At 41.4% G+C, this 27,944-nt stretch overlaps 1 protein-coding gene across 1 annotated transcript in view; it reads right to left on the bottom strand.

Annotated features, from left to right (window-relative positions):
• Positions 1–1,255: 1,255 nt before the first annotated feature.
• LOC116672621 (vasoactive intestinal polypeptide receptor 2) overlaps positions 1,256–27,944 on the bottom strand; it is a 35,662-nt gene continuing 8,973 nt past the window's right edge. Inside the window, exons 2-13 of the mRNA XM_032504547.1 lie at positions 27,050–27,149; positions 24,343–24,450; positions 20,271–20,368; positions 7,543–7,640; positions 6,944–7,082; positions 6,631–6,781; positions 6,032–6,092; positions 3,367–3,436; positions 3,035–3,126; positions 2,677–2,815; positions 2,157–2,198; positions 1,256–2,006 (exon numbers count right to left, since the gene is read on the bottom strand). Coding sequence (XP_032360438.1) covers positions 1,836–2,006; positions 2,157–2,198; positions 2,677–2,815; positions 3,035–3,126; positions 3,367–3,436; positions 6,032–6,092; positions 6,631–6,781; positions 6,944–7,082; positions 7,543–7,640; positions 20,271–20,368; positions 24,343–24,450; positions 27,050–27,149 — 1,269 coding nt within the window. The 3' untranslated portion in view covers positions 1,256–1,835. The remainder of the gene's footprint in view (positions 2,007–2,156; positions 2,199–2,676; positions 2,816–3,034; positions 3,127–3,366; positions 3,437–6,031; positions 6,093–6,630; positions 6,782–6,943; positions 7,083–7,542; positions 7,641–20,270; positions 20,369–24,342; positions 24,451–27,049; positions 27,150–27,944) is intronic.

The following is a 27,944-nucleotide window of genomic DNA, read 5'->3' as shown; positions in this document are numbered from 1 at the left end:
TAACTCAGAATCATTAAACAGCATTGGAGCCTCCTAAATGATCCTAAACTTGTATAAAAAACCTCAAAAGTTTTAAGCATAAACTGAACATTACCTTAATGAATGAAGTTTTTCCAAATCCTGCTAAACACAAATGAGATTTTTACATCTTTATGGCAATGCCTAACTGTATGCTCTTTTCATTTTGTGCTATTACCCTTTGATATTTCCTTTTTATTATATGAGCAATAATGCACAAGTTATACAATGTGCTTCTTATTTCACAGTCACTGAAATGTGAGAAAAAGCTAGTCCAGTTTAAATCAACGCTGTCAGTTTAACCCATGCATAGCTTAGTTTCCCCAGTAAGAGGAAGCGTGTCCAGTATTGTCAACATCTATTGATATGCGTTGTTACTTGCAGTTTAACACACCTTGTGTACTGATTTAGAGCAGAGGTAGTCGGATAAACGGAAGTACCTTTTCCCGGATAACTGCCTGACATCCAGGTCCCTCCCCTTCGGCTCTCTGTGCGTTGCAGTTAAAAACATTCTAGAAAATTGCAAAGATTTACAAACAATTTGTTTACGCCATTTTCTCTCTAACTGGGACGTTGTGGGACAGATTGGTAAGATCGCTGTGGACAAAGTACACACGGCAATACACTGGTAGGGGCAAATTAAGTTAAACCGTGCATCAGCTAACTTAAATAGCTCACGTTATTCCATTGTGTGAACAGTAGACTAAGGCTGAATCTCATTTCTTTATCTTACCCCTACCCCTTACCCCTTCCCCTCGTTTTTGCGCGTTCACGCGGGACCTAGTCGTGTCCCAATACCTATTTCGACCGAGGGCTAGGGGTAAGACCGAGGGGTGTATACCTAATCTAATATTATATTAGATATATTAATTTGTTAATCTAGTATTGTATGTGACGTTTTCTTTTGCGGGGTGCAAATGTTCCAAAAAAAAAGTTCCTTCCCAAGAATATTTAGCAAAACCACTGTCTTTGCACTGTCTTGTAGCCAGACCTTACTCCACAGTGCTGTACAGATAAGTCTGGCATTGTGATACTAGAGCGGGCATTAAAGTTTAAAAAAAAGTTGATTCCACCGCATCAATTTTTTTATTTACATTGGGGCACTTGGTTGAGCCTTAGTGCTTACACAATGCATGTAAAAGCAGCAAAAATAATAATAACACAATATTTTAGAACATACACATAGTTTGGAGTGTGTGAGTGCATAGTTATGGGAGAAAGAACAAACATGACTCAGTCTCTATGAAAGAAGCTTTTATACATAAACATGTGGAGTCACAGATTTGCAGTTGTGTTCAAAAGCTTATATATCTCCCTCGACATGTACATAACCAACGTTAATACACTCAAGTGTTTAAAAAAACAAGACGTAAAATACTAAATCATTCTCTGTACAAGGCAAGAATGTGTTTTAGTTGTTGGTAGAAACCCTTACAGAAGTATGGAAAATCTCAAGGGATGTATTTTTTGTACCTATTTATTCATTTGTTTATTTAATTTAAAGGAAATTAATCTCTTTTATTGAATAGTTTTTGTGTCCCATGATGGTCTACAGTTTCAGATCTTATTCCATCCTGAAGAGTTAAATTCCAGTGGGAACATAGCACTAACTAACACCTAACTAACACTGGCTGAATCCCATTTCTCCATCTTACTAAGGCAGACCAAACACCACACAACTTCTTTGTAATACAGAACTTCTTTAATGGTTTTGGTTTTTGTAATGTTCTTTGTTTTCTTGCTGTACCTGCCTAAATGCAAGCATCGGTCCTGAACGTCTTTATAAAAACAGGCGGCCTCCGTCCTCCCCCCCTTGGTCAGAGCACAGTGGTCTCAGTCTGCAGGATGGACTGGGCTCGGGAGTTCCTGGGGAACTGAGAGCCTTCGTTGCCATTGCGGCTGACGGACGTCGTGTGCAGCCTGTAGTCCCGCCCCACGTAACGCTTGAGGGATAAACTCCTCCACGTCCTCCTCAGCTCACTCTGGACCTTTTAATGTACCAACAAAGAAGAGTTTAGTGTCTATGTGTGAGGCGGAGGGTTTAATGTTTTGAAAATCTGTATGTGTGTGTGTGGTGTGTGTGTGTGTGTGTGTGTGTGTGTGTGTGTGTGTGTGTGTGTGTGTGTGCGCGGACTCACCTCGCTGTTGAGAAAACAATATAGGACAGCCACAATTAGACCCTAAAACACACACAAGCACAAGTGTTAATGTTAAGCATTACATTTCAAAAGAGCAAGTACTGTACTAACAAACAGGCTACTGATATAAAAGCAAATAATGACTTTTAAGTCAACGGTATTAGCTGTATATTTTGAGGATTTTTACCCACAAAACTTGACATTTAAGTTTTAAAAACTGAGCATCACAGCAGTTCTGAAGTCAGATATTGAGTCTGGGACGGTGTCAAAATATCACAATTGAGTTAAGACCGAGTTTTGAGGAGACAAAAGTAACAAATGAATTAGAAAACAAGAAATTAAGTTCTATTCAAGATTAAAACAGGCAATAAACAGGCAAGGAGGTTCAAGTCTTTCCAAAAGTGGGCAAAAAGACATCCTCCATGGACTCTCACCACAGCACAACAAAGGATTCAAGACATTTGGTTTATCTAGGAATGTGCACGTACATGAATGAGTCTGTGAAAATACTGTATGTTACCTGGTAAGATCCGAGGCCGAGTTCAAAGACGATCTTGATACGCTCCATGTTTCTGTCAGTGGGCTTCATCAGGTAGACCAACACCACGTAGTTCACCCCAAACAGAGGGATGAGCAGGAGGGTGGACTTGGCCAGACGTCTAGAGGAAACACACAGACACACACCAAACCAACAATGTTCTCAAATGCTCCGGTTATTGACTAAATGTTCATTTCTGAGCCAAATGGTCTCTGAATGAAAGCAAAATCCAAGAGATATGTGCACAGACTTAAGTATGAGGATGTTTTTTCCCATTACCTAAGATCGCTCTAAAATGTAAAAACCTAATTGTTAAAAAGGTCAGCGGTAAAATATGTACTTGTATTGCGACTGCTCATTTCCTCCGACATCAGTGCAGCGCAGCTTCTGCACCAGGATCCGGATGATGCTGATGAACAGGATGAAGTTGATCTTAGAGAAAAACACACAGAAAGAAAGACAGAGACCTGTAAGTAAGTAAAGTTTGTTCTTCAACATCAGAAAGATCAGAATCTGAGGAAACAAATTCAAGGTACTTGTGCTTGAGGCTTTTCTCTTCATGCCACGTCATACTTTACTACTCCACTACAATTCAGAAAGAAATAATGTTCTTAAACTGAACTAAACTAAAAAACCTCCTTCCTTATAATAAGATGTTGGTGCAAAACTCACAATGACAGAAGCCATGATGGGCCAGTTCATCAGTCTGTCGGGGACAGGGTTGTCGTTCAACTCCCAACACCTGGAAATAAGAAAATAAATCAGTGAGGCTTTTATAGTTTTTTTATTATTGTTAAAACCAGAGCAGACACGTTTTATAGGCAAACTAACAAGCTGCTTTAAGGATGTATTCGTAACCACCTACCACCAGTAGTACGAATGGATTTGGACAAATTATAGCATGTAGTATGCAAGCAAAAGTAAAGCCTGCAGTGTGCCAAAAATACCCGGATGTCTCCAGTATGCATTAATGCAAATTATGTAAATAATAAAAAATGTTGTGCTTCGAAGCTTTGGCACTAGTCAAATGTGAATATTCAAAGCTTTGGTGGTGGTGGAAAGAAAAAGCAGAGATGGAGGAGCGACAGAAACAGTCAGCTGTTACACAAACCCTGCGGTGCCATGCAGTGTCCTGCTACGTCCAGCTATGCCCTGCTACATCCAGCTATGTCCTGCTACGTCCTGCTGTCTCCTTCTATGTCCAGCTATGCCCTGCTACATCCAGCTATGCCCTGCTACATCCAGCTATGCCCTGCTACGTCCAGCTATGCCCTGCTACATCCAGCTATGTCCTGCTACGTCCTGCTGTCTCCTTCTATGTCCAACTATGCCCTGCTACATCCAGCTATGCCCTTTTACGTCCAGCTATGCCCTGCTACGTCCAGCTATGTCCTGCTACATCCAGCTATGCCCTGCTACGTCCAGCTATGCCCTGCTACGTCCAGCTATGTCCTGCTACATCCAGCTATGTCCTGCTACATCCAGCTATGCCCTGCTACGTCCAGCTATGCCCTGCTACGTCCAGCTATGCCCTGCTACATCCAGCTATGCCCTGCTACGTCCAGCTATGCCCTGCTACATCCAGCTATGCCCTGCTACGTCCAGCTATGTCCTGCTACGTCCAGCTATGCCCTGCTACATCCAGCTATGCCCTGCTACGTCCAGCTATGTCCTTCTACGTCCAACTATGCCCTGCTACGTCCAGCTATGTCCTTCTACGTCCAGCTATGCCCTGCTACATCCAGCTATGCCCTGCTACGTCCAGCTATGCCCTTCTACGTCCAACTATGCCCTGCTACGTCCAGCTATGTCCTTCTACGTCCAGCTATGCCCTGCTACGTCCAGCTATGTCCTTCTACGTCCAGCTATGTCCTGCTACATCCAGCTATGCCCTGCTACGTCCAGCTATGCCCTGCTACGTCCAGCTATGCCCTGCTGTGCTACGCTACAGACTGTAACGCCCTGCAGCGCCCTGCTATGACATCAACTACTACTACAATTTTTTAGTCATTGTTCCATTTTCTTTGTTGTGATTGTTATTGCCACTGTGCATCACACCCCCAACCGGGACACCTCCAACCAAGAGCCTGGGTTGGACCGAGGTTTCTTCCTAAAGGGGAGTTTTTCCTCGCCACTTTACATGGTCACAATGTCACACTGTGCTTGCTCTTGGGGGAATTATTGGGTCTTTGTAAATTATAGAGTGTGGTCTAGACCTACTCTATCTGTAAAGTGTCTCCAGATAACTGTTATGATTTGATACTATAAATAAAATTGAAGTGAATTGAATTGAATTTCCTGTGTGCGTGATAGCCTCAAAACACACAAGTCTGATCCCTGGTTACATGACTGGACACCACAGCGTGACATGGAGTTGCGTTTCTCCAAAAGTTGAATCTGTCTCAACTTTATTACAGTATTGAAGGAAAAACAAACATTTGAATCCTAAAATTGAGAATCGATTCCCTACCCCCTGTACAAATATCTGATTGTTGAATACGCAGACCTAGCCCTAGAATGCATCAGACCAGTCTACTTCTCCTACCGTGTCCCTGGAAGCATGGGCTTGAACGGTCACAACAACAACAACCACAAAAACAACAACACCCCTAGCCGAGCACACTGCAAAATACATCAATCGAACAGTGTCATGCTGCATACTATTGACAAACGCAGTACTGAAAAATTTCAATTTGTTGGTAGTATGTAGTCGGCGGTTTCTAATACAGCCTCAGATTTAGGTTGAGCTCAGAATAAACTTTCCCTCCTTCAGCAAATGGATGTGGAAGTGCAGAAACAAACTCTGCACAACCTTCTGCTCAAACATTCAAGTGAAGCAACAATAAACACATTTTGAGTGGAGGGGGGAATTATTGGTTTCCAGGGTAACAGAGGACATGAGGACAAGTACCACTCAATCAACACATGGACATTTTTTTAAACCCAAAACAGTTTTCATCTGAAATGTAGTCTATGTAGTTTAATCATTCTGAATGAAAAATAATATGCTGTATACATGTTGTTTTTGTACAGGTTGAACACCTGCATTTAATTATTTAACCTAATGTCATTTTATCTAACAGATTTTATTATTTTTCCTCTGTAATTAGATTAGATTCAACTTTATTGTCATTACACAGGTACAGATACAAGGCAACGAAATGCAGTTTGGGTCTAACCAGAAGTGCAATAGCAGTAAGTGCAGGATATACACTGGTTTCATGAGTGCAGGATGAATATGTACTGAATAAATATAGAAATGAATACTGTATGTAATGTAATGATAGCTGCACTGCTGGTAACTAGAGGCTGGCCGTCGACTTGCGTGCAGGCTCACCTCGTGTCCTCCAGGTTTATCCTGCATATGATCCACGCTAGCATGAAAACTAAAGGGATTCCTGAGAGAGGAGAGGAGAGAGGAGAGGAAGTGTGTTTAGATTCTCAGTCTGCACATCCTCACAGGTGCCACGCAGGACATATACACAACACACACACACACACACACACACACACACACACAACCCACACAAACAACACACGTAAACACTGGAGCTGATGTTGATGCATTAGGGAGGAAGTGTTGGCAAAGTGGTGATGGATGGTGGAAGAAGGTGTCGCATGGCAGCAGAACGGAGCTGAGCGAACACAGAGAGAAGAGCCAGGAGATCGTTTACCACCCGACCTTTCAGGAAATACACTTTCACCAGCATGACAGTGTCTGTCTCTCTCTCTCTCTCTCGCTCTCTCTCTGTCTGTATATATTGAAATAACAGAAAGATAAGAATACAGTCCTAACATTCTGTAATGTATTCTTAAAGAAATGTGAAAATATTGGTACGTATTGTTGTATATTTGAGGATAATTTCCATGAATTCAAATATATTAACGACCACTAATGAACTATTCTTGAAGTGCTCCTGTTGTGGTGCGCCGTACCCCAGCCGATGAGCATGTACATGGAGAGGCGGGGGGAGTAGCTGTGGATGACGAGCAGCAGCGTGTGCAGGTACAGGCCCTCCACCAGCAGCCAGAAGAAGTTGGCCATGACAAAGTAGTTGAACAACACCAGGCTGGCCCTGCAGCCCACCTACAACAATAACACCAACATGTATTGATTATTATGAAATATGGTCTGATAATGAGTCAAAAAGACAACTAATTGCTGTTTGTGTGTGTGTGTTGTGTGTGTGTGTGTGTGTGTGTGTGTGTGTGTGTGTGTGTGTGTGTGTGTGTGTGTGTGTGTAGTCACCAGCGAGGGTTGCGTGCTGCAGTCTGTGTTTTGGTCGTCTGAGAAGAGCAGCGCGTCTTTGATCAGCACGGACACAGCTCGAAGCATGAACGACAAAAACAAGTTCACGTGGATGTAGTTCCTCGTGCAGTGGAGCCTCCTGCACACACACACACACACATACACACACACACACACACACACACACACGCACACGCACACACACGCACACACACAGGAATGTTGAGAAGTGTGTTTAGAGAGAGTGTCGTGGTGTGAATCCAGTAAAATATGCAGTCTCTAAACATGCTGATAGCGGCCGAGTGAACAGCTGGAGTTGATACAGACCGAGCTTCTACAACAATCTGTTACCACACAGTGCTGTGTGTGTGTGTGTGTGTGTGTGTGTGTGTATGTGTGTGTGTGTGTGTGTGTGTGTGTGTGTGTGTGTGTGTCTGTGTGTGTCTGTGTGTGTGTGTCTGTGTCTGTCTGTGTCTGTGTCTGTGTCTGTGTGTCTGTGTGTCTGTGTGTGGTGTGTGTGTGTGTTTGTCTGTGTCTGTGTGTCGTGTCTGTGTGTGTGTGTGTGTGTGTGGTGTGTGTGTGTCTGTCTGTGGTTTTACCTGAACCAACAGATGATGATGGTGCTGGTGAGCAGAGTGATGAGGGACAGGCTGTGGCCCAGAGTGGACAGGATCCTCACCATCTGGTAGAAGACCAGCTGGACACAAAAACACAGAAAATACACAAAAATAAAAAACTTTATATTTAGTTACATGTACCAGTGAAAAGAAGAACAGATGACCATTAAACTCAAGCACAGCTCAAACAAGTGTTGACATGACATAAACATCATCTCTCCAGGCGCTCCAAAATGACAAGGAAAAAAATGTCATGTATTAGCCGATTTATATTTTATATTAATGATCCAAATCTGCAAAGTAACTGAAGCTGTCAGATTAATGTAATGGAGTAAAACATACAATATTTGCCTCTAAATTACAGTGGAGTAGAAGTATAAAGTAGCATAAAATGGAAAAATTTGAGTTCAAGTGCCTTCATTTTGTAGTTCAGTACAGGTTTTTTCAGTTTGTTCTTTAACCCTTGTGTTGTCTTCCCGTCAACAGTGAAAAAAATAATCATTTTGGTCACTTTTCATCAACATTATTGTCGCCTTTTCCGACATTTTTGTCACTTTGTCAATGTTGTGGGTGCTTTTTATGATGTTTTTGCCAAAGCTTTTTGATATTTCTAACGTTTAATTTTTTCAGATCTTATTCCAACGGCTCATTTTTTGTGGCCAAAGTGTTTTTTTAAACTGAAAAGGGGTCAAATTTGACCCTATGACAACATGAGGGTTAAGTAGAGGCAGATAATCACAGCCACTAGAGGGCGCTGCTCTCTATCTATTTATACATCATCTACAAGTTAAATAAAGAAACAGCTGCATGAATAATTGTTTATGCCAACACAAAGTAAGCAAAGCGGTTGCCTGGTGACTGAAAACATCCCCAAGTTGTGTGGTCGTTTATAGAGATAACGAGGACTCCTCACACATCGATTCTAAGCTGATTAAATACTGATTTGTTTGGGTGAGTTCAGGTTTCTTCCCTTTTCAAAATAAAATCTGCCAAAAGGCCATTTTCCCCACACTACCCACCAGCGTTGAGACTGATATTGAAGCCTAACGGTGCATAAGACTCATTGAGCTTCTGTTGCCTCGTGTGTCATTTTAAAGCGTGGAGAGGCTCTTTCACAATAAAAGCATGTTCAGGATGAGACTGGTCCATTTCAAAACAGCACAAACACACTGTAAACTCTCTCTCTCGGGCCGACACACAGAGATGGATCTGCCCCTGTGTGTGTGTGTGTGTGTGTGTGTGTGTGGTGTGTGTGTGTGTGTCTGTGTGTGTGTGTGTGTGTGTGTGTGTGTGTGTGTGTGTGTGTGTGTGTGCCTGGCGTTCATCGCTCTCTCGTCATCTATAAACAACATTCCCCCGTGTCTGACACACCATCTGGCAATAAACTGGACATCCACACACTTTCTAAGTACATACATGCTTTAGACATGCATGCACACTTCAACAAACACACATACACACACACACACACACATATTGTGAGCCCCTTTCACATACTGTTAAACACACATTTAAAAACACAAACTGTGCAGGTTTGCATACCAACACATAAAGCACGCGAGCACGCACGCTTTACAAATTCCCTTTTCATACATGTTAAGATGCACAAAGAATCTCGCTTGTACTTCTATACTTGTGAGGACCCACGTAGACATACTACAACCCCTGTAGGTGGTCCTCACAAAGACAGATGTATAAGAGATACACAGAAGTGCAAAGTGCTGTACATCCACATGCATCATGCAGCTGCTGAACTCCAGCATCATATTCAGACACAGATTTCTGTTTCTGGAGATTCTCCTCTCCATACTTTTTATACCAGATTTCTTTTTACATCCTTCTCTCTGTCCAATTTTTCTCTCTTTTCTTTGTTTAGCAAGTATTTCTTTCCTTATTTTGTTCCAATTTCATCTTTCACCTTTCGTATTTTTCATCACTCTCCTTTTCATCCTATCAGTCTTTATTTGCCTTTTTCCTGCTTCAGTCTTTTCTTTCCTCCCTTTCGACAAAGCTTTTGGGGGAATTTGGAGATTTTCAATATTTATGTGTAACACTCTAAAAGTAAACAGTCTTCCTTCTTTCGTCTGTCTTTTCATTATTCTATCCTTGTTTTTCTTCACTTTTTGCATGCTTTAGTCTTTCCTTTCTTCTGACAAGTTTTTTTTTTTTTTTATTCTTCGATCTCCAGATTTTAGGATTAATGTTTGACATGATCATGAGTATAAACACTCTAGAAGTAACTATAGTCTTCCTTCTTTTCATTCTATTTTCCCTCCTGTTTTATTTCTTCTCTTCATCCCTCTTCCCTCCTTTTCATTCTTCTTTGCTTTTCCCAACTTTTTACTTTTCTACTTTAATCTCCAGATTTGGGGATTTTTTATTATTGTCGTCTTTATGCATATTAAAGAGATAGTTTGGATGTATTCACAGTGATGTTGAAGTTAAAGGGTTAGTTCAGATCCACCAAAGTCACACGATAACGCAAACAAACTAACCGATGGAGGCAGCAGTAGAGCAGCAACTCCCTACTCCTGCGAGGTAAAATTAATGAATGTTTTTGTCAAAGGAGTCTGGTATTACAGCTATGCTAGACTTCACACTTCATCCAGCTTTACCTTTGGAGATGAGGTCCGTTCTTTCACTTTTATTAAATGCCAAATTTTATCTAACGATTTGGTGAGTCCTAAAAACTGTCTTCTTGATGTTTGCCATGTTTCCCCTGTGAGTTTATCATGTGACAGCCAAAACGTGAAAGGCAGAGCAATATTATCCTGTATGTCCCTTACCAACTATTTATTTCAGGAGGGAGCATGAATATGGAGCGTCTACCCCAGTTCATGCATGTGCAAAAGTGAAGTTTCAAGCCAATAGAATACTTGGAACTGATGGTGGTGGACGGGGCAACACAGATTTTGATAACGAACAACTAAAAACGTTACACGCTGGACCTTTAAATAGTCATCACTACATGCACAACATTCAAAAATAGAGTTTGAAGTTGTTAATGATTATGAGTTTAGAACTCTTTAAAGGCTAATCTGCTGTATCCGGAGCGTGTTGACAACCCTGTCCCATTTTAATTCAGACTATGCAAACATGTACATGGAGAAATCCAAATAAAGACATAAAGAAAATTGGTCGTGAAATAACCAAAACCGTCCCAACTTTTAAATAAGAGTTCAGTGCCTTTACGTAAAAATGTAAATGCAGTACTTTATTGGAGTATTTTTCCATTGTAACATTACTGCTTTACGTCGGTAAAGGGTTTCAGCGCTTCTTCCACCGCTATCTGTCCCCTCTCAACACACATGGACAAATATGTGAGGATACACAGACAGACACGGCCTGGCATCGGCGTCTCATTCCTGAGTTTGATTCTCAGGCCTTCTGGCTGGGAGCTGATGACCTGCTGGCTCTGGTCTACTGCAGCCACATTGCCTTCTATGTCCAAACACATCTCCATCCATAAATTTCTGGCTCGCTTGCCCTTTTAGTCTCCCTCACTGACACCAGAGAATTAAAGCGATGCTGAACTTCAGGCTGAACGGCTTCCTGGCCACGAAAGAAGTCTAAATCTGGACTGTCTTTATCTTATCTGCTCCTGTGTAGGTTTTTAAAATCAAGACCGAGACCTGAGGAACACGAAGACCATCAGAGCCAGGGATGAACATTCACACAATTATTTTCAGCCAATAATTTAAAAGAAAACACAAAATTATTCCCAAATTTTGGTTAGAATACAAATAAATGTACAATCAAATATATATCAGTTTCACTGACAGAAAACCTTAATGCTGCATACCTAACATCATTATTAAGTATATTAATCCAATATTTTGGGGACACGTGCACAAGGTATGTGTAAAACCCCCGAATATAATGACCATTTATGGGCGTGGCCCAGTTTTGGGTAGGAGATTTGGGCAAAAAAACAGAAAAAGAATGTCTGATAATGGATTTAAATTGTTAAAGCGGTGCCAGATTTTGCTTCCTATACATTTCTATGAAGAACTGGGTGAGACGTATTTGCTTCTGGTTCATTGATATCATACACAGAGGAACAAAAACAAGTCAAATGTCTTGTATGTGTTCACAAACTTGGCCAATAGAGAGGTAAGGAAACAAAAGGAGAGCGATGCAACACAATCCTGGCCAACAACCGAGGACGGTGCATGGTGCATGGTTGGGACCAGACTATTGGGCTTCTAGTGAGTGAGTTGTAAATATTTCAGCCTTTGGTGCCACAACTGTGTGCTGGATTTACACCGATGTTGGGCCACGTCAGTTTGGCTACCTGAGAAGGTTTTCTTTATCAATATTTTTTTAAGCAGCACTGCTCCAGGGGGCTTTTTCAGGGTGTCACCGATGTTTGACAGAGGTTTTGTTATGGTAACAGATGTGCTGTGTATGGAAGAAAAGACAAATGATGTGTTCTTGTCTGTTTGTTGATCATTTCCCGTCTCAGCTCAAACTGGGAAGGTTTTTTTTCCTCATGTTGCCACTTTACTGTTGCACAATGAATTATTTCCACACCTTGTCTGTGTTCTTTACGTCAGAAGCTGATTACAGTTTATCAGTCTCTGACCTCGACAATCTGCTATTTATTAAAGCAGAAAAGCCAGCGCTTCTCATCGAGGAAATCATAACAAATGATATCTGGTTGTAGCTTCCATTAGGTAAAGAGCATTCACATGTAATGAAGTTAAGGCTTTCTCGCTCACTGGACACCTCAATTAAAGGGTCTCCACGTGTCCACATGTGCTCGTTGATTTGAAGATCTGTTTTGTGTCGCAGTGAGAGCGATCAGAGAGAGGACAATCAGCTGGATCTACGTTGTGTGTGAAGTGCGAGTATCTGTGTGAGCGCCAGCGGTGACATCTGGTCTCATCTGAATGTTTCCCAGACGGAAAACCTCCGTCTCTCACACAGGAAACAAGAAGAAGCTTCACTGAGAGAGTCAAACAGCAGGAGTCCCACACCTGAGGGCTCTGGAGAGGATCACAGTCCAGCTGTGTGTGTGTGTGTGTGTGTGTGTGTGTGTGTGTGTGTGTGTGTGTGTGTGTGTGGAACATTCATCTTTATGATCTGCTGTTTTCTGTCATGCTGCTCAGTATATGCAGGAACAATTCAATAATTTTTTAAGGGGAATCGCACGGGGGGGGGGGGAATAATCAGTAAGGGGGGGATAAACAATCTGCTTAGAAATATAGTAAGTATTGGATAAGGTAGAACAACGTAATTTAATTTTGCTAAATAAAACACATCACATTATTGATTTCAGTTGTTTTTTACGATACACATTTTCTATTGGCTCTTTAGGTAAAAAATGTGAATAGACATCATGGAAACATTAATGGGTCATGTGACAAGGGCTGGGACCATCCTTTTTCACAGAACATTATAAAAATAAAGGCAATACACATACAATAAACTTGCCTCAAACTCCAACAATGAAAAGCTTGCAGTACGCCGTTTTCAGATAATAGGAAACAAAACGGAATTAAAGTGCAACACACAATCTATTTCCAACAACAACAAGGGCTCTACAGCGAGTTCTGTATGTTTCTACTTCAAACTGGCCTCAAAACTTCAACAAAGTACACAGTTGCCTTACACTGTGTGTTTAAAGTATATATTCATTTACCAAATTCGTCAGACTGACAGCACAAGCCCAATGGATTGGGGGGGGGGGGGCAAATCATATTTCAGAGGGGGTGGGGAGGGGTAGGGGTAGGTAGCCCCCAGGCCCCCCCTCTAGACCCGCCCCTGTGCACATGATCTATTAGTTTCTGTTCATTATTTGTTCACTTGCTGCTCTGTTGTAGACTTTGCAATTAAACAAAAATAACTAAAAACATTTGGTCCAGTTTTAAGCAAAACCACTGTAGTCAGGAAACAAGCTGCAATGTAACGCTAACGGGGCAGTTGCGCACCTTCAATTTAAGTCCACTAAAAGTGTTGTTTCTACGATTCACAGGCTCCGATTATTGATCTAAACTTCTGACAACATAATGGAAAGAATCCCTATAGAAATAGACTTCTTTGTTAAAGAGGGAGATCCTTTTTGTTTAATAAGAAACGGCCCAAAATCGGCATACAAAAAATGATGCACATTTTGAAGTATCAGAAAGCATGAGAAAAGACATGAAAAAGAAAGGTTTTTTTTCTCGAGACAGTCCTTTCAGGAAACCTGTCCCAGAATCCAGGCGAGATGTGGAAGAGGAGTTCAGCGAGAGGTCAGAGGTGAAAGTTTATCTGAAGCATGAGAAAAGCTGTATAGAAACGGCAAAATTCAACGCAAAAAAAGTCACAAAAACAAAAGATCTACTTCTCCTTGGTCTAAATTGTGATATTGCGGGGTGTCAATTAAAGTAATGAGAGTCCGAAGCATGATGGCCTTTCATCCAGACTGCAGGGTAAAGAACGAGAGAACAAGGTGCGGCTTTATCCAGAGTGGAGAGTGGTTCCGGATGTCCTCTTAAACCTGGATGTTACCTGCTTGTTTGAAGCTCAGGATAAACCAAAGGATCCAGGAATGCAGCTGTGACTAAAAGCAATAACTGGGACAGTCGAAAGATAAGCTCCGCGGCATCGCCTTCAAACGGCTTCAAACACACTGACACAGCAGACAGATAAAAGGGGAAATATGTTCTAGTTTACCTTCAGACCACGGTGGATTAGAGAGCCGCGAGCGCCAAGACCGGGACCTGAACCCCGCTGGAGGAGCGGAGGGTTTCAACCAGCGTCTCGCCACAACAACATACTGTGTGCTGAGTCTCAGCTGTTCTCCAGAGTTGGAAGTATTCAGCTTTTTTACTTTGGTAAAAGTACTTAACCAAACTGTACAAACACTGTTGTTTGAGTCACAGTCCTGCACGGAAAATGCTCCTTCAGTAAAACTCTGAGCAGTCCCTCCAGGATTTAGCAATTACGCCGTAAAACAATAAGTGAGAAGAACAGGTATTTTTTCTTTGTCATTTCGGTAAACTGCCTCTATAAAGATGCAAGAAGCTGGTGCTCCAAAGTGCAGAAACACACACAGTGTTGTAGTCAAGACCACCTAAACCAAGACCAAGTCAACACCAAGACCAGAGTGTATCGAGACCAAATCAAGGCCAAGACCAGAGTGTATCGAGACCAAATCAAGACCAAGACCAGAGTATATCGAGACCGAGTCAAGACCAAGACCAGAGTATTTCGAGACCAAATCAAGACCAAGACCAGAGTATATCGAGACCGAGTCAAGACCAAGACCAGAGTATATCGAGACCAAATCAAGACCAAGACCAGAGTATATCGAGACTGAGTCAAGACCAAGACTAGAGTATATCGAGACAGTCAAGACCAAGACCAGAGTATATCGAGACCAAGTCAAGACCAAGACCAGAGTATATCGAGACCAAGTCAAGACCAAGACCAGAGCCAGACGGCCAGAGCTTCTTCTCCTGTTTGCCGCATTCACTTTCTTGTGACAAATTTTCATTTAGAAATAAGTCAAGTTATTGTTTGCCTTTGAAGCAGGAAGTTTATCATCCAATTATAGTAGTGGAGAAGCAATTTAGAAATATCCCTTAATTTGGGGCATGACGGTCTTGAAATAAAATCCAGAATCCTCTTTATCCGAGACTGAGACAAGACGGAGTAAAAACACATTGATTTTGAGACTAGACAGAGACCTTCAAAAGGTGGTCTTGAGTACTACAACGCTGCACACACAAACACAATGATGTGAAGGAAAAGGCTGATTTCACGGTGGTCTGAAGAGAGAAAGAGGAGCTGAGCCGAGAGATCAGCTGGAGTTCAGGGATCTGTTAGCCAGAAACTCTCCATCCTCTCAACCCTGACCTTTCTCTCCGTTTATCTCCGTCAGAGCGCCTTCTCTCCATCAGATAAACACGGAGACGCAGAGATGCCGAAACGCGCTGCACGCTGATATGATATCAGCTCTTTTTACTTCACCACAGCATCTGAAAGTGGTCAGACTCTAAACTGATCATCAGAGACAAGAACGAGCTTACACTCCCTATTTGGTGGATTAATGGGCCGTGTTTAGTCCGCAAAACAACGGTCAAAAGTGAGTCTGTACACTCTAAGAAATAAATCCGTAGAATAACAGAAAAAACTGGCAGCTAATTAACTGTAATTAAAAACCAAAATTGAAGAAAAGATTGTAGCTGAAGTAAAAACTCAGAACATTTTCTTTTATTTCACATTCTCTCAGATGAAGCTGCCTCATTTTGTAATTTTGACGCTTGTTTCAACGCTTCTTATCTACTTTTTGGCACTTTTTTTAACCAATTTTCAACGCTTTTTGTCCCACTTTTGAAGTTTTTTTGAGGCTTTTGACGCTCCCTTATCCAGGAACCTACTGGGGAAATGCAGACGGAGCACAGATAAATTACCCATAATGCACTCTGAAATATAAATAAACACAAATACAACTGTGAATCACTTTCTATGGACAATTTCTGCTAGAAAACATACAGTCAGACAACTGTTAATAAACAGAAATTTCTTAGAGTGTAAGTCCATCTGTGAGTATTTAGTGAGCAGTTTAATGCAAGTCACACTGAAGCTGTGGGACTGAGCTGCCTTTTTCTGCAGGCGGTTTTCCGCAGACGTACGTTGTTTGAACGTCGGTCGCTTGATTTTGGAGAGATGAATCGTTTGTTTGTTCCCATTGTCTTATTTTCAATCTGCTTTAACCCTCCTGCTGTCCTCGGGTCAAACTTGACCCCTTTAAAAAAATGTCTAAATCTGAAATATGGGGTTCTTTTTAACCAAATTACCTCAAAAAAGGGATTGGATTCCACACAACGCTCTTTGCAAATACAATTGATCACTTTCATTCCTCTGATCTTAACTATTAGTCAAAATAATTCACAATTTCTGCTTTTTTAACGCCAATATTAGGTATAATTCTATATAAATGAGGGTTATTGACCGTGAATTCCAAAAAGCAGTATAAAACTAGAGGTATTAAGATAGTGTTAGTGAAAACAAAAACAAAAAGTCTGAAAAAGGGACGAAATGTCAAAGCTTTGTCTGTTTTTGACCCAGGAGGACAACACAAGGGTTAAAAGCTTTAGTTTTAAAAGGACAGGTTTTTAAGTCCCATATGTAGCCTACATTGAAAAAAAAAGGTTTTGCATGTTGTAATAATCTTCCCTTTTAATACCGGCCATTGAAACAACCCACGGGGGCGGCTGTGGCTCAGTAGAGCAGTTGCCTGCCAAATGAAAGGTTGGTGGTTCGATCCCTGGATTGATCCCTGCCATGTCAAAGTGTCCTTGGGCAAGACACTGAACCCCGAGTTGCCCCCGCAGTGTGAATGTGTGTGTGTGTTTATCTGATGAGCACCTTGCAAGGCAGCCTCGGCCACAGAGTCTGAATGTGTGTGAATGGTTCCTGTACTATGTCAAAGCGCTTTGGGTAGTCATTAAGACTAGAAAAGTATATATAACTATATAAGAACAGTCCTTAGTGTTTCCAACCTAAGTGATGAGGGACAAAATCCACAGAAGTTACGTGAATCTGTTAACTTCAGACCGGTGCTTTGCCGTGAGTGGAACAGACGCTTTGGTTGACTTTGGAACTGATTGAAACTAAGAAAATCTTTATAGTACCAAGTTCTCTTTATGGAAAGCAGAACTTCTTTCAATTTAGACAAACTTCAACAATTTAGAACATATCCTTCAAGCAGACCTTCATCACGGGACTCACCCAGAAAACGGCCGTATAGGTCGACTGTGCCTGCGGATTACAACGATCCATATTTAGAAAGTGGGGGAGAGGAGGATGTTGGCTAAGCTAACATCCATCCTGGACAACACCTCTCACCCCTTACATGACACTGGAGGGTCCCTGAGCAGCTCCTTCAGCAGCTGACTGATGCCCCCCCCCCCACCCCCGGTGTAGGAAGGAGAGGTACCGCAGGTCAGACTCTACAACACCTGCACCCCCTTATAATGTTGTAGTTCTGTTCCTGTGTTTACTCCACACACTCTGGATATCTTTACTATCTGTATTTATTTGTATTGCCTTCACCTAACTAGCTGTTTTACAACGTTAACTACTGATTTAAAACTTCAACCGCTACGTTAAATAGAACGGTCATATGTGGTTTTGGGACTCGTTGGCGTTGTTTATGTATGAGGACGTGGTGCTTTAACCCTTGTGTTGTCTTTCCTTTATCTCAACGTTTTCGTTGCTTTTTACAGTTTTAAGTTTTTTTATAAAGTTTTTGTATTTTTGGGCATTTGATTTTTTTTTTCATTGATTTTGCCGCCTTTTCCAACATTTTACACCCTTTATTTCAACTTCCTTTATTTATTTCAGATATAAAAAACAACTTTGAAAACGGGTCAAATCTGACCCAATGACAAGATGAGGGTTAAGAATCCGCTGGTGTGTTGAGGTCTGGTTTTGGAGACGTGGAACTTTTTACATTGTAAGCAAAACCACAAAATGCATTTCCTGCAGAAACTGCAGTCTGAACGCTGACAGCTGAAAAACATTTCAAAAAAGAGTTGCTGGAAATGTCAAACAAATTGCTTAAAAAAGTAGTGAAAAAAGCTTTAGTTTATTATAAAAAAGTAATACATTTAGTTTATTAGCACAAAATGATTAAAAACTAGGGTATGTTACAACAAAGAGCAGAGATTAGATTGTGCAGAAGGTAAGAAAGTTACTAAAACTAGTCTGTGGTTGGAACTGTCTGTGGTGGTTTTATTTTTCTCGAACAAATGATTCAAAGCGGGTCAAACTGAGATATGATCCTATAACGTATCGACACAACAGGAGCACTTTCTGCTCTGCTGCGTGGGACTTCACACGTACACTCGCTCTGATTGAAAACACAAAAGGAAACCATTGTGGTAACTGCTTAGAAATATAAGTACTTTCCTGGTTTTCTAGTAAAACTAAGATAAATAACTTGGTACTTAGTATGTGTGGAGTACTGTCTTAGATTGTCATTCCTTCCTTTAATCAATCCCAGTTCTTTTAAGGAAAAACATTGCAGGAAATTATAGTAGCTGCAGGACCTGTATTTTTAGCTTGCGACCCTGCTTGTGGCTGTCCAGTGATGTCTCCTTGAAACGTCTCTGATTGTTTCATTTGAATAATTGTTGAAACTATCACATATATCACAGAAGAAGCAATGATACGCACTCTCATGAACGGGTTTGTGCAATATCGTTTGAGATCTTAAGCACAACAATAGCCGACAAAACGACTAGTTTAACTTAGGATAAAGATTGTGGTTTGGCTTAGAACACCGGTCCCTTTTCAGTGGACCCGGGACATCACGTTTTCTGGGTGAAACGTCTTATTTTCCCCCTTAACTTCGTCCTTCGTGAACTCCGTTCCCGTGCTTGAAAGCGTTAGATGCTAGATCACACCCATTACGAGAGTCAATGTCAACACAAGCATACTTCTCAGGCATCAGCCCTCGGGTTTCCCATCCGTCACTTCAGCCAAGGGTAGCACTTTAAAGAAAAAGTGTGAATGTGTAGTGTCGAACATAGCCACGAAAGGCAGCGCTAGATCGGCTTAATTAGTGGTCTTCACACAGAAAGTACTCTACTGTATATTGCAGATCTTGCATTTCAGAGATTGTTCAGATGTCCGTTACTTTCAGCAATCTTTGTGTTGTAATTTTAAACTCCGGTGGATTTCTGAGGACTATGGTTACCTGGTCCTCAGATCTCTGCAGGGTAAATCCAGACAGCTAGCTAGACTATCTGTCCAATCTGAGGACTATGGTTACCTGGTCCTCAGATCTCTGCAGGGTAAATCCAGACAGCTAGCTAGACTATCTGTCCAATCTGAGGACCATGGTTACCTGGTCCTCAGGTCTCTGCAGGGTAAATCCAGACAGCTAGCTAGACTATCTGCCCAATCTGAGTTTTCTGTTGCACGCCTAAAACTACCGTTGAACGTACACATGATCCACAAAAACAACTTCCTTCCCGAGGCTATTTTGCAAAAAGCACCATCACTCCGTCCTGCGCTTAGCGCCGCCCATGACAAATGTGATTGGTTTAACTCTTGTGTTGTCTTCTTGTCAAAATGAAAAAATTTATCAATGTTTTTAAACTTTTTCTTACGCGTTTGTCTCTTTTTTCAACACTTTTGATGCTTTTTTTCAATGTTTGTCACATTTTTAGACGTTTAACACTGACTTAATAACTTTAGTTTCACAATTATTTTTGGAATTTATGGTCAATAAACCTCATTTATAGGAAATTATACCTAATGTTTGAGTTAGAAAAGCAGAAATTAGGAATTATTTAGACTAAATTTAAAGGAACGTATGTTGATCGATAATCACAGACTGGAATATTTTTACTTTTACTCAATATTATTTCAAAAACACTTCAATGTTTTTTTCAAATGCAATAAAATTGAATAAGACGCCCCAAAACTAATGAAAGTAGAGATCTGTACTTACCAAAGAGCGTTGTGTAGAACCAATCATGTTATTTCGGGTAATTACAAATTGGGTAGTTAAAAAGAACACTGATATAGAAAAACGGGTCAACTTGACCCGAGGACAACACAAGGGTTAAAGAAATGCCAATAAACCAGAGCACATTCGGCTCCCATCCCGGGATGCTGTGTGGACTAACTAGACCCTCCTCCGCAGCGATGTGGAGGAGGGTCCGGCAACGCGAGACTACGCAGAAAGCGACGGCCAGTGAACTCACCTTGCTGGGTTCATCCGTGCTGTTGGACCAGCAGGCGACGGTGATGACGGGGTAGACGTCGGACCAACCTCTCTCCGTGCAGTTCCTGCTGAGGTTACCTGAGACACACACGTTCAGAAACAGTTACTCGATGCATAGTCGAGATTGGATATTGCATTTTTAGATTTATTTTACTGAGATTTGACTCCTTCAATGCCAACAAAACATTATAGGATGCGTTCTGAATTGTGTTCCTTGCAGCTTGGAAACATCTGTGTTTGGAAATAATATTTACAGAGAGTGTAATTTAACAGGTAACTGAATAAATAACATGTTAACAATTGAAATAATGTGTTATTTCAGAGACATGTGGTATCTAGAGGGGACAGGGATGGGTATAATCCTGACTACAGTCTACAATTTAATCTCGTGAATGCAGCATTAGAAATGAATGCTCTTTATTTCAGTACACATCTGTCCGTTTCTAAAACTATTTGAGTTACTAAACAATTATTAACTTTAAAAACTAAAAGGACAGGATCCAATCAGCTGTCCGAACTGGACTTTAAAAACAACACCTTCTCAGTGTCCTCATGTTAACTGTATTTCCCTGCAGATCTTATTAAATCTCAGAGTAAATAAAAGTACTAAAAGTACTGGAAAGGGTCCCCAGCAGTTGCAGCAGATTGCGTTTCTAAGCTGTCTTACTGTAAATACACTTGATTTGGGCTCCACGGCCGCCTGGCTGTTAATGAGGCTGCTGGCCCGTTGACAGTGTGTTCACGTTAACCGATCTGAGCTCAGAGGACTGGAAAGGACTGGAAAGGACTGGAAAGGACTGGAAAGGACTGGAAAGGACTGCTCCTGCTGGGCCTTGTAATGCCCACAGGGCCCTGCTATGCCATGAACTACTACAAACTACTATTTTTTTTGTGACTGTTATTGCCACTCTTCATTCTAACCCCAACCGGTCGTCAGACACCGCCTACCAAGAGCCTGGGTCTGGGCCTGGGTCTGGGTCTGGGTCTGGGCCTGGGTCTGGGTCTGGGTCTGGGTCTGGGCCTGGGTCTGGGTCTGGGCCTAGGTCTGGGTCTGGGTCTGTCCCAGGTTTCTGCCTAAAAGGAACTTTTCATCACCATTGTCGGCCTGTTGCTTGCTCTGGAGGAAACTACTAGACCTGTTGGGTCCTTGTAAATTCTGGAGTGTGGTCTAGACCTGCTCTATCTGTAAAGTGTCTTGAGATAACTCTTGTTATGAATTGTTACTATGAATAAAATTGAATTGAATTGAATAGAGGACGAGTACGGTGGCCTGGAGGGTCCAACACCTTCCTGTGTACATTCGACTCCCTTGTGAGAGAGGGAAACTGCGCTAAGGTGTCAGCAAGATTAAATAAAGTTTGGATAAAAGTGGTTTACATAGAAAAAAAACTGGCCTTTAAACATTTAAGTACATTTACAACATAATTCAGTTAATTTTAAAGTTTAAATTCAACCAAGGAATCTGAAATAACGCTATAAATATTATAAGTCTTTGAACTTTTTGCGTTTCTGAAAGCAGTTTAAAGCAAGTCTGTTTAGATTTGTAGATGAATTACATTGAAAACACAACATTTACACTCAACAAACCACAAGATAACGTGACATTTTCTATCTGTTGTACACAGGAAACTATTTCTTGCTTAAGAACACTGAACTTCCTGAAGTCTCTGCAAGTTGCAACAGCTCAGAGACCACACGTAGTCCAGCAGAAAGCCCTCCATGTAACTGAATTTTCATTGCTGTAGTTTTTATTCAACATATAAGAGTTTATTGGGTTAGTTTGTGAGCTTTGGAGGGGATTTCTGCGTATTTTTTGTAGTGGTGGAAAAGGTATTTAGATACTTTACTTGGGATTTACACTCCGACAAAAACAGCTTATTTCCACCATTAACAGTTTCTATTGTTTTCATATTTTCAGGTAGTTGTCTCAGTCTGAATCTGTTCACACAGCGATGTACAGTAGACAGAAATCTAAAAAGTAGACAGAATCTATTTAACAGTCCCGTTCTCAGTCAGTGTGGTCTGAGGTGGAGCGGCCGCTGCTCGGTGGCGATTACGCGCCCCATCCTTTAACCGGGGCGATCTAATGCCCTCCATGTCTGCAGGGGGGGGGGGGGGGAGACCGGGCTGCTGACAGATGCTGCTGGGGGCGAATCACAGAGAAAATGTGGGCCAGCCCAGATGTTTTCAGCTGCACGGCGAATAATTAGACTCATTAAGTTAAAGAGCTCGAGCAGGGCCGGATGGAGGGAGGAAAGGAGAACACAGAGATGGAGCGAGAGGGTGCTGGTGTAGTAGAGAGTGAGAGATCAAAGAGAGATGGAGAGAGAGGGAGAGGGTGTAGCAGAGAGTGAGAGATCAAACAGAGATGGAGCGAGAGGGAGAGGGTGTAGCAGAGAGTGAGAGATTGAACAAAGAGAGATGGAGAGAGAGGGAGAGGGTGTAGAAGAGAGTGAGAGATCAAAGAGAGATGGAGAGAGAGGGAGAGGGTATAGAAGAGAGTGAGAGATCAAAGAGAGATGGGGAGAGAGGGAGAGGGTGTAGAAGAGAGTGAGAGATCAAACAGAGATGGAGCGAGAGGGAGAGGGTGTAGCAGAGAGTGAGAGATTGAACAAAGAGAGATGGAGAGAGAGGGAGAGGGTGTAGAAGAGAGTGAGAGATCAAACAGAGATGGAGAGAGAGGGAGAGGGTGTAGCAGAGAGTGAGAGATCAAAGAGAGATGGAGAGAGAGGGAGAGGGTGTAGCAGAGAGTGAGAGATCAAAGAGAGATGGAGAGAGAGGGAGAGGGTGTAGCAGAGAGTGAGAGATCAAAGAGAGATAGAGAGAGAGGGAGAGGGTGTAGCAGAGAGTGAGAGATCAAAGAGAGATGGAGAGGGAGAAGGTGTAGCAGAGAGTGAGAGATTGAACAAAGAGAGATGGAGAGAGAGGGAGAAGGTGTAGCAGAGAGTGAGAGATTGAACAAAGAGAGATGGAGAGAGAGGGAGAAGGTGTAGCAGAGAGTGAGATCAAAGAGAGATGGAGAGAGAGGGAGAGGGTGTAGAAGAGAGAGAGAGATCAAAGAGAGAGGGGATGGAGAGGGTGTAGAGGTGAGAGATTGACAAAGAGATGTGAGAGAGAGATGTAGCAGATGAGTGAGACTTGAACAGAGAGATGGAGAGAGAGGGAGAGGGTGTAGCAGAGAGTGAGAGATTGAACAAAGAGATAAAGATTTTACCATCTGAAGCAAGTTTCTGTTTGTCTGAAAATATTGACAAAATATTAAAGTAAAACATCAATAGATTTCCGTCAAATGAGTTCAGACACCAACACTTGAGGAGTTATGATCTCCAGAGTCAGCTCATGTCACTGTCTACGCCCAGAGGACCAGGATGAGTGTTGTATGTAGACACTTTTTCAGCTGAGACAATTGTCCAACTTGTTGGATTTAGTTGTCCTTATTTTTGGGACAAAGGTGTCATAAATCTTTACTTAAAGGGAAACTACAGATTTTTTCAACCTCTCTGACAGTGGTCCAGTATTGAGTGAGATCGCTGTAGTCGGCAGCAGAGAACCAAGCTGCAACGTAAGTTAATAAGGAAATCGTCCAGCCTGTATTTACCTTCACGAAAGTGCTTGTTTTGCAGCTGACAGGCTCAGATTAATATTCTAAGTGTCTGACAACATTATGTGTCACTGCGTCATAAACGCGTCTTTTCGTTCATAGAGCGCTCCGGGGGGGTGTTTTTGCAAAGCCGATCTACCGCTTCCCTGGGTGCATATTATTATTATTATTATTATTATTATTATTACTTTTCACCATTGCAACACCTTAATTATGTTATTTATGTAAATACTGTATCATAATATTCCTTTAACTGTAAATATCCATACTCCTTATATTTCTTTATTTCTTTATTTATATTTCTAATATCTGAGCAACTGTAACACAGAGTTTCCCTTCGGGGATCAATAAAGTATTTCTGATTCTGATTCTGATTCTGATGTTCCTCTACGGCGCACAAATGTCCAGATATGAACGTCAACATCGGATGTGACGGTGATGTCGGACTCACCGTTTTTTCCAAACAGGTTCAGGAGGGGGGAGGGGCAGGGGAGGGTCATCACATGGCCGACCGCCGCGCTCTGCCAACACGACAAGTTGTCCCACTCACCACGACATCCTGGACGAAAACACACACATAAGGAGATATAAATCACAACTTCCTGTTTGGCTGTGCTCCTGGTTTCACTGATCCACTAACCCTAACCAGGACTCAGGAGACATAGGTCCACATCCAGGCTCTGTGGAGCCTCGCAAGTTCAGACCAGATCAGAAGGGAACAGACACCCTCCATTCAACAGTTTACTCACTTATTTTTATATAAATTTATATAGTTTATATACGTTTTTATATAAGATATCGTGATATGAGACTGGATATCGTAACATGGCATTGGTGGTGTCTTTCCTTGGTTTTAAAGGCTGCATTACAGTAAAGTGATGTCATTTTATGAACTTTCCAGTCTGTTATAACTGTTCTATTATTAGCCTTTGCCACTTAGTCATTACATTAACATTAGTGTTGATTATTTATCAAAAATCTCATTGTGTGAATATTTTGTGAAAGCACCAGTAGTCAACACTACAATATCGTCGCAGTATCAATATCAAGGTATTTGGTCAAAACTATTGTGATATTTGATTTTCTCCATATCACCCAGCCCTAATTCAGAGATTTAAAAGGGTAACAGTAACAGAATCTTGGACCCTGTTTTCCAATGTTTTTGTATGCAAGTGACTGAAATCTTTGAAATTGGTCCACGCAAGCATGAATGCTGTAACATTGCAGACTGAGCTGCAATGTATGGGGGCAAATGTTTAGTTTCTATTTGGTCCACTAAAAGTGTCAGATTATTATTTAAGGTGTCTGACAACATTATGGAAAGGATCCTACAGATTTGGCTTTTATAAAATCTCTTTGAGACCTTTCTGTTTAACCAGAAAGAGCTCCGAAGTAACTAGGGCTAAACCCACCAGACTCCATTTAAAAAAACAGTACTTTTTAGGGTGTAACAGAGCAAACATATTTTCACATTTAAAATCAGCAAACTATGTGTTTATTTCGACCAAAACTAGAGATGTGATGGTTGGAAAATGGGAAAGATGACCCAAAATGGCTTTTCCTAGTTTTATTTTGTTTCTGCCAACTTTGACTGAAGTGAATTTAACGATGCTAAAATGACTGTTTATTAACATGGAGTCTGGTGGGTTTAGCGAATGCCATTTAGCGGATGTAAATATGTTCAAAAAAGGTTTAAAAGAAAGGTCGACTCCTTAGGAATCCTCCATGATGTTTAGTTAGAATACTAATCTGAGCATGTCAGAGGCAAAACGAGCACTTTTTGTGCCTACCTCAGTGAACTCCTCACCCCACACACCACCTCACGAAACCTCCGCTCCTCCATCTCCACCTGCTGCCTGCACCAACCCAGGACTAGACTCTCTACTATGGGGGACAGGGCCTTCCAGGCAGTCGCCCCCCCCACGGCTCTGGAATACACTCCCAGAGACCCTAAGGACCCCACAAACTGTGGAGATTTTTAAGAAGGGCCTAAAGACATTCCTATTTCCAAAGGCCTTTTAACAGTCATATTTTTTAACTTTAGTCTTATGGTGTTTTATTATTGCTTGTTGATTTTGTTATATTCTGTTTTTAACTCCTTACTACTGTAGCACTTTGAGATTTCCTTTGAAATGTAAAGGGCATTATAAATAAAATGTATTTTTATTATTATTATTATTATTATTAAGGTAAATAAAAGTTGAACAATCGCCCTATTAACTTACATTGTCATTGTAGCCTGATGTTGCTTAATACTGGACCAATGTCAAAGATTGTTATTTTCATCAGTCGATAAACACAAAAACATAGGAACATAGGTTTGGAAAAAACAGTAGTTACCCTTTGATTGATATTTGATGTGAACTCTGCAGGTATGAAGGTCTGCCAACAAATAAACAGGTCGATGAGATACTGAAATCACTCGAGTAAATGTACTTAGTTACTTTCCACCTGTGAAGAGGATAAGTTTTAATTTCTAAACTAAAGATTATTAAATGTTTGACCTCCAACACAGGAAATGAACAGATCTGACCTGACTGATAGGAGTATCTGATGGAGGTTTGTGCTCTAAGATACAATTTCTGTGAATTAAACACACAAGAATACACACACACACACACACACATAGACAGGCATGAGGAAAAACCCACAGTCACAAGCTGCAAACCAAACTGATAAAATGCTCTATTATTATTATCATCACTGTGGTGAAACATTTAAACACACATGCCCTTTAAAAAAAATAAAAAAAGAGTGTGTGCTTCCTCACGATTCCGAGCATTTCACCTAAGAGGTAGATAAATAACTGATAGAGAGCAAGTGTGTCAGACACACCCTCCTCTTCACATAAATGACCTCAGTCCACACACACACACACACACACACACACACACACACACACACACACACACTTCTTTTGAGTTTACGTTCCTGCAAATGCCAAAACTGTTAGTCACCGCAAAGCTGTCCATCCTGCATTTATTTCACTTTGGGGGATTTCCAAACAACTCCTGTGTGTGCGTGTGTGTGTGTGTGTGTGTGTGTGTGTGTGGAGGTGTGTGTGGTGTGTGTGTGTGTGTGTGTGTGTGTGTGTGTGGAGTGTGTGTGTGTGTGTGTGTGTGTGTGTGTGTGTGTGTGTGTGTGTGTGTGAGGGCTACCTGTGCTAGCAGGCATCTGTTGCTGCAGTTGCGTCTGACACTCTCTCCTGGCCCTCTGTATCTCCCAGTGGAACTGGCAGCTAGGAACCTTTCCATTAACCTGTCAGGAGGAGAGGAAATAAATATTAGGAATATTATCTCCAACGTGAACAAACCTCCTTCGTCAGGCAAAAGTTCACACTCTGGCTCTCCGTGTCTCAGGCTCAAAGCTGCAGCTCGATGAACGTGCTTCAGTTTTCTGGACTAAAGTTCGCGCTTCTGTAATGTGCATTTTTCTCCGGGACGTGTTTAGATAAACTGTTCCCTGAAAATAAAGAAATCCAGAATCCATGCCCCTGTGCACTCAGTGGTAAATGGACTGCTTTTCTACCCTTTAAACTCTCATGTTGTCCTCAGGTCAAATTGACCCGTTTTCCTATGTTAATATGTTATTTTTACCGACCCAGTTGTAATTAACCAAAATAACATGATTGATTCCTCACAACACTCTTTGGGGTGCTTTTGATGGGTCATTTTGTGGCGTCTTATTCAATTTTAATGCATTTGAAAAAAAGTCGTTTTTGAAATAGTATTTAGTAAAAGTTGAGATATTCCAGTCTGTGATTATCCATCAACATCCATTCCTTTAATTTTAGTCTCAATAATTCCTACTTCTGAGTCTAATTTCCTTATTTATTGACCATACATTCAAAAAATAACTGTAAAACTAAAGTTAATAAGTTAGTGTTGCGTAGTGTTAATGTCAAACGTCAAAAAAGTGAAAAAAAAAAAGTGTTGAAAAAAGGGACAAAAAAACTTAAGAAAAAGTTAAAAACCTCGATAAAAAGCATCAACAAAAGTGTTGATTTTATTTTGATGGGCAGACAACACGAGGGTTAAAGCACTCGACACATTT

The sequence above is a fragment of the Etheostoma spectabile genome, chromosome 22 (assembly GCF_008692095.1).
Source record: "Etheostoma spectabile isolate EspeVRDwgs_2016 chromosome 22, UIUC_Espe_1.0, whole genome shotgun sequence".
In the NCBI taxonomy this organism is placed as follows: domain Eukaryota; kingdom Metazoa; phylum Chordata; class Actinopteri; order Perciformes; family Percidae; genus Etheostoma; species Etheostoma spectabile.
The sequence above is the reverse complement of the archived record's forward strand: the minus strand, read 5'-3'. Positions and strand labels throughout refer to the sequence as shown.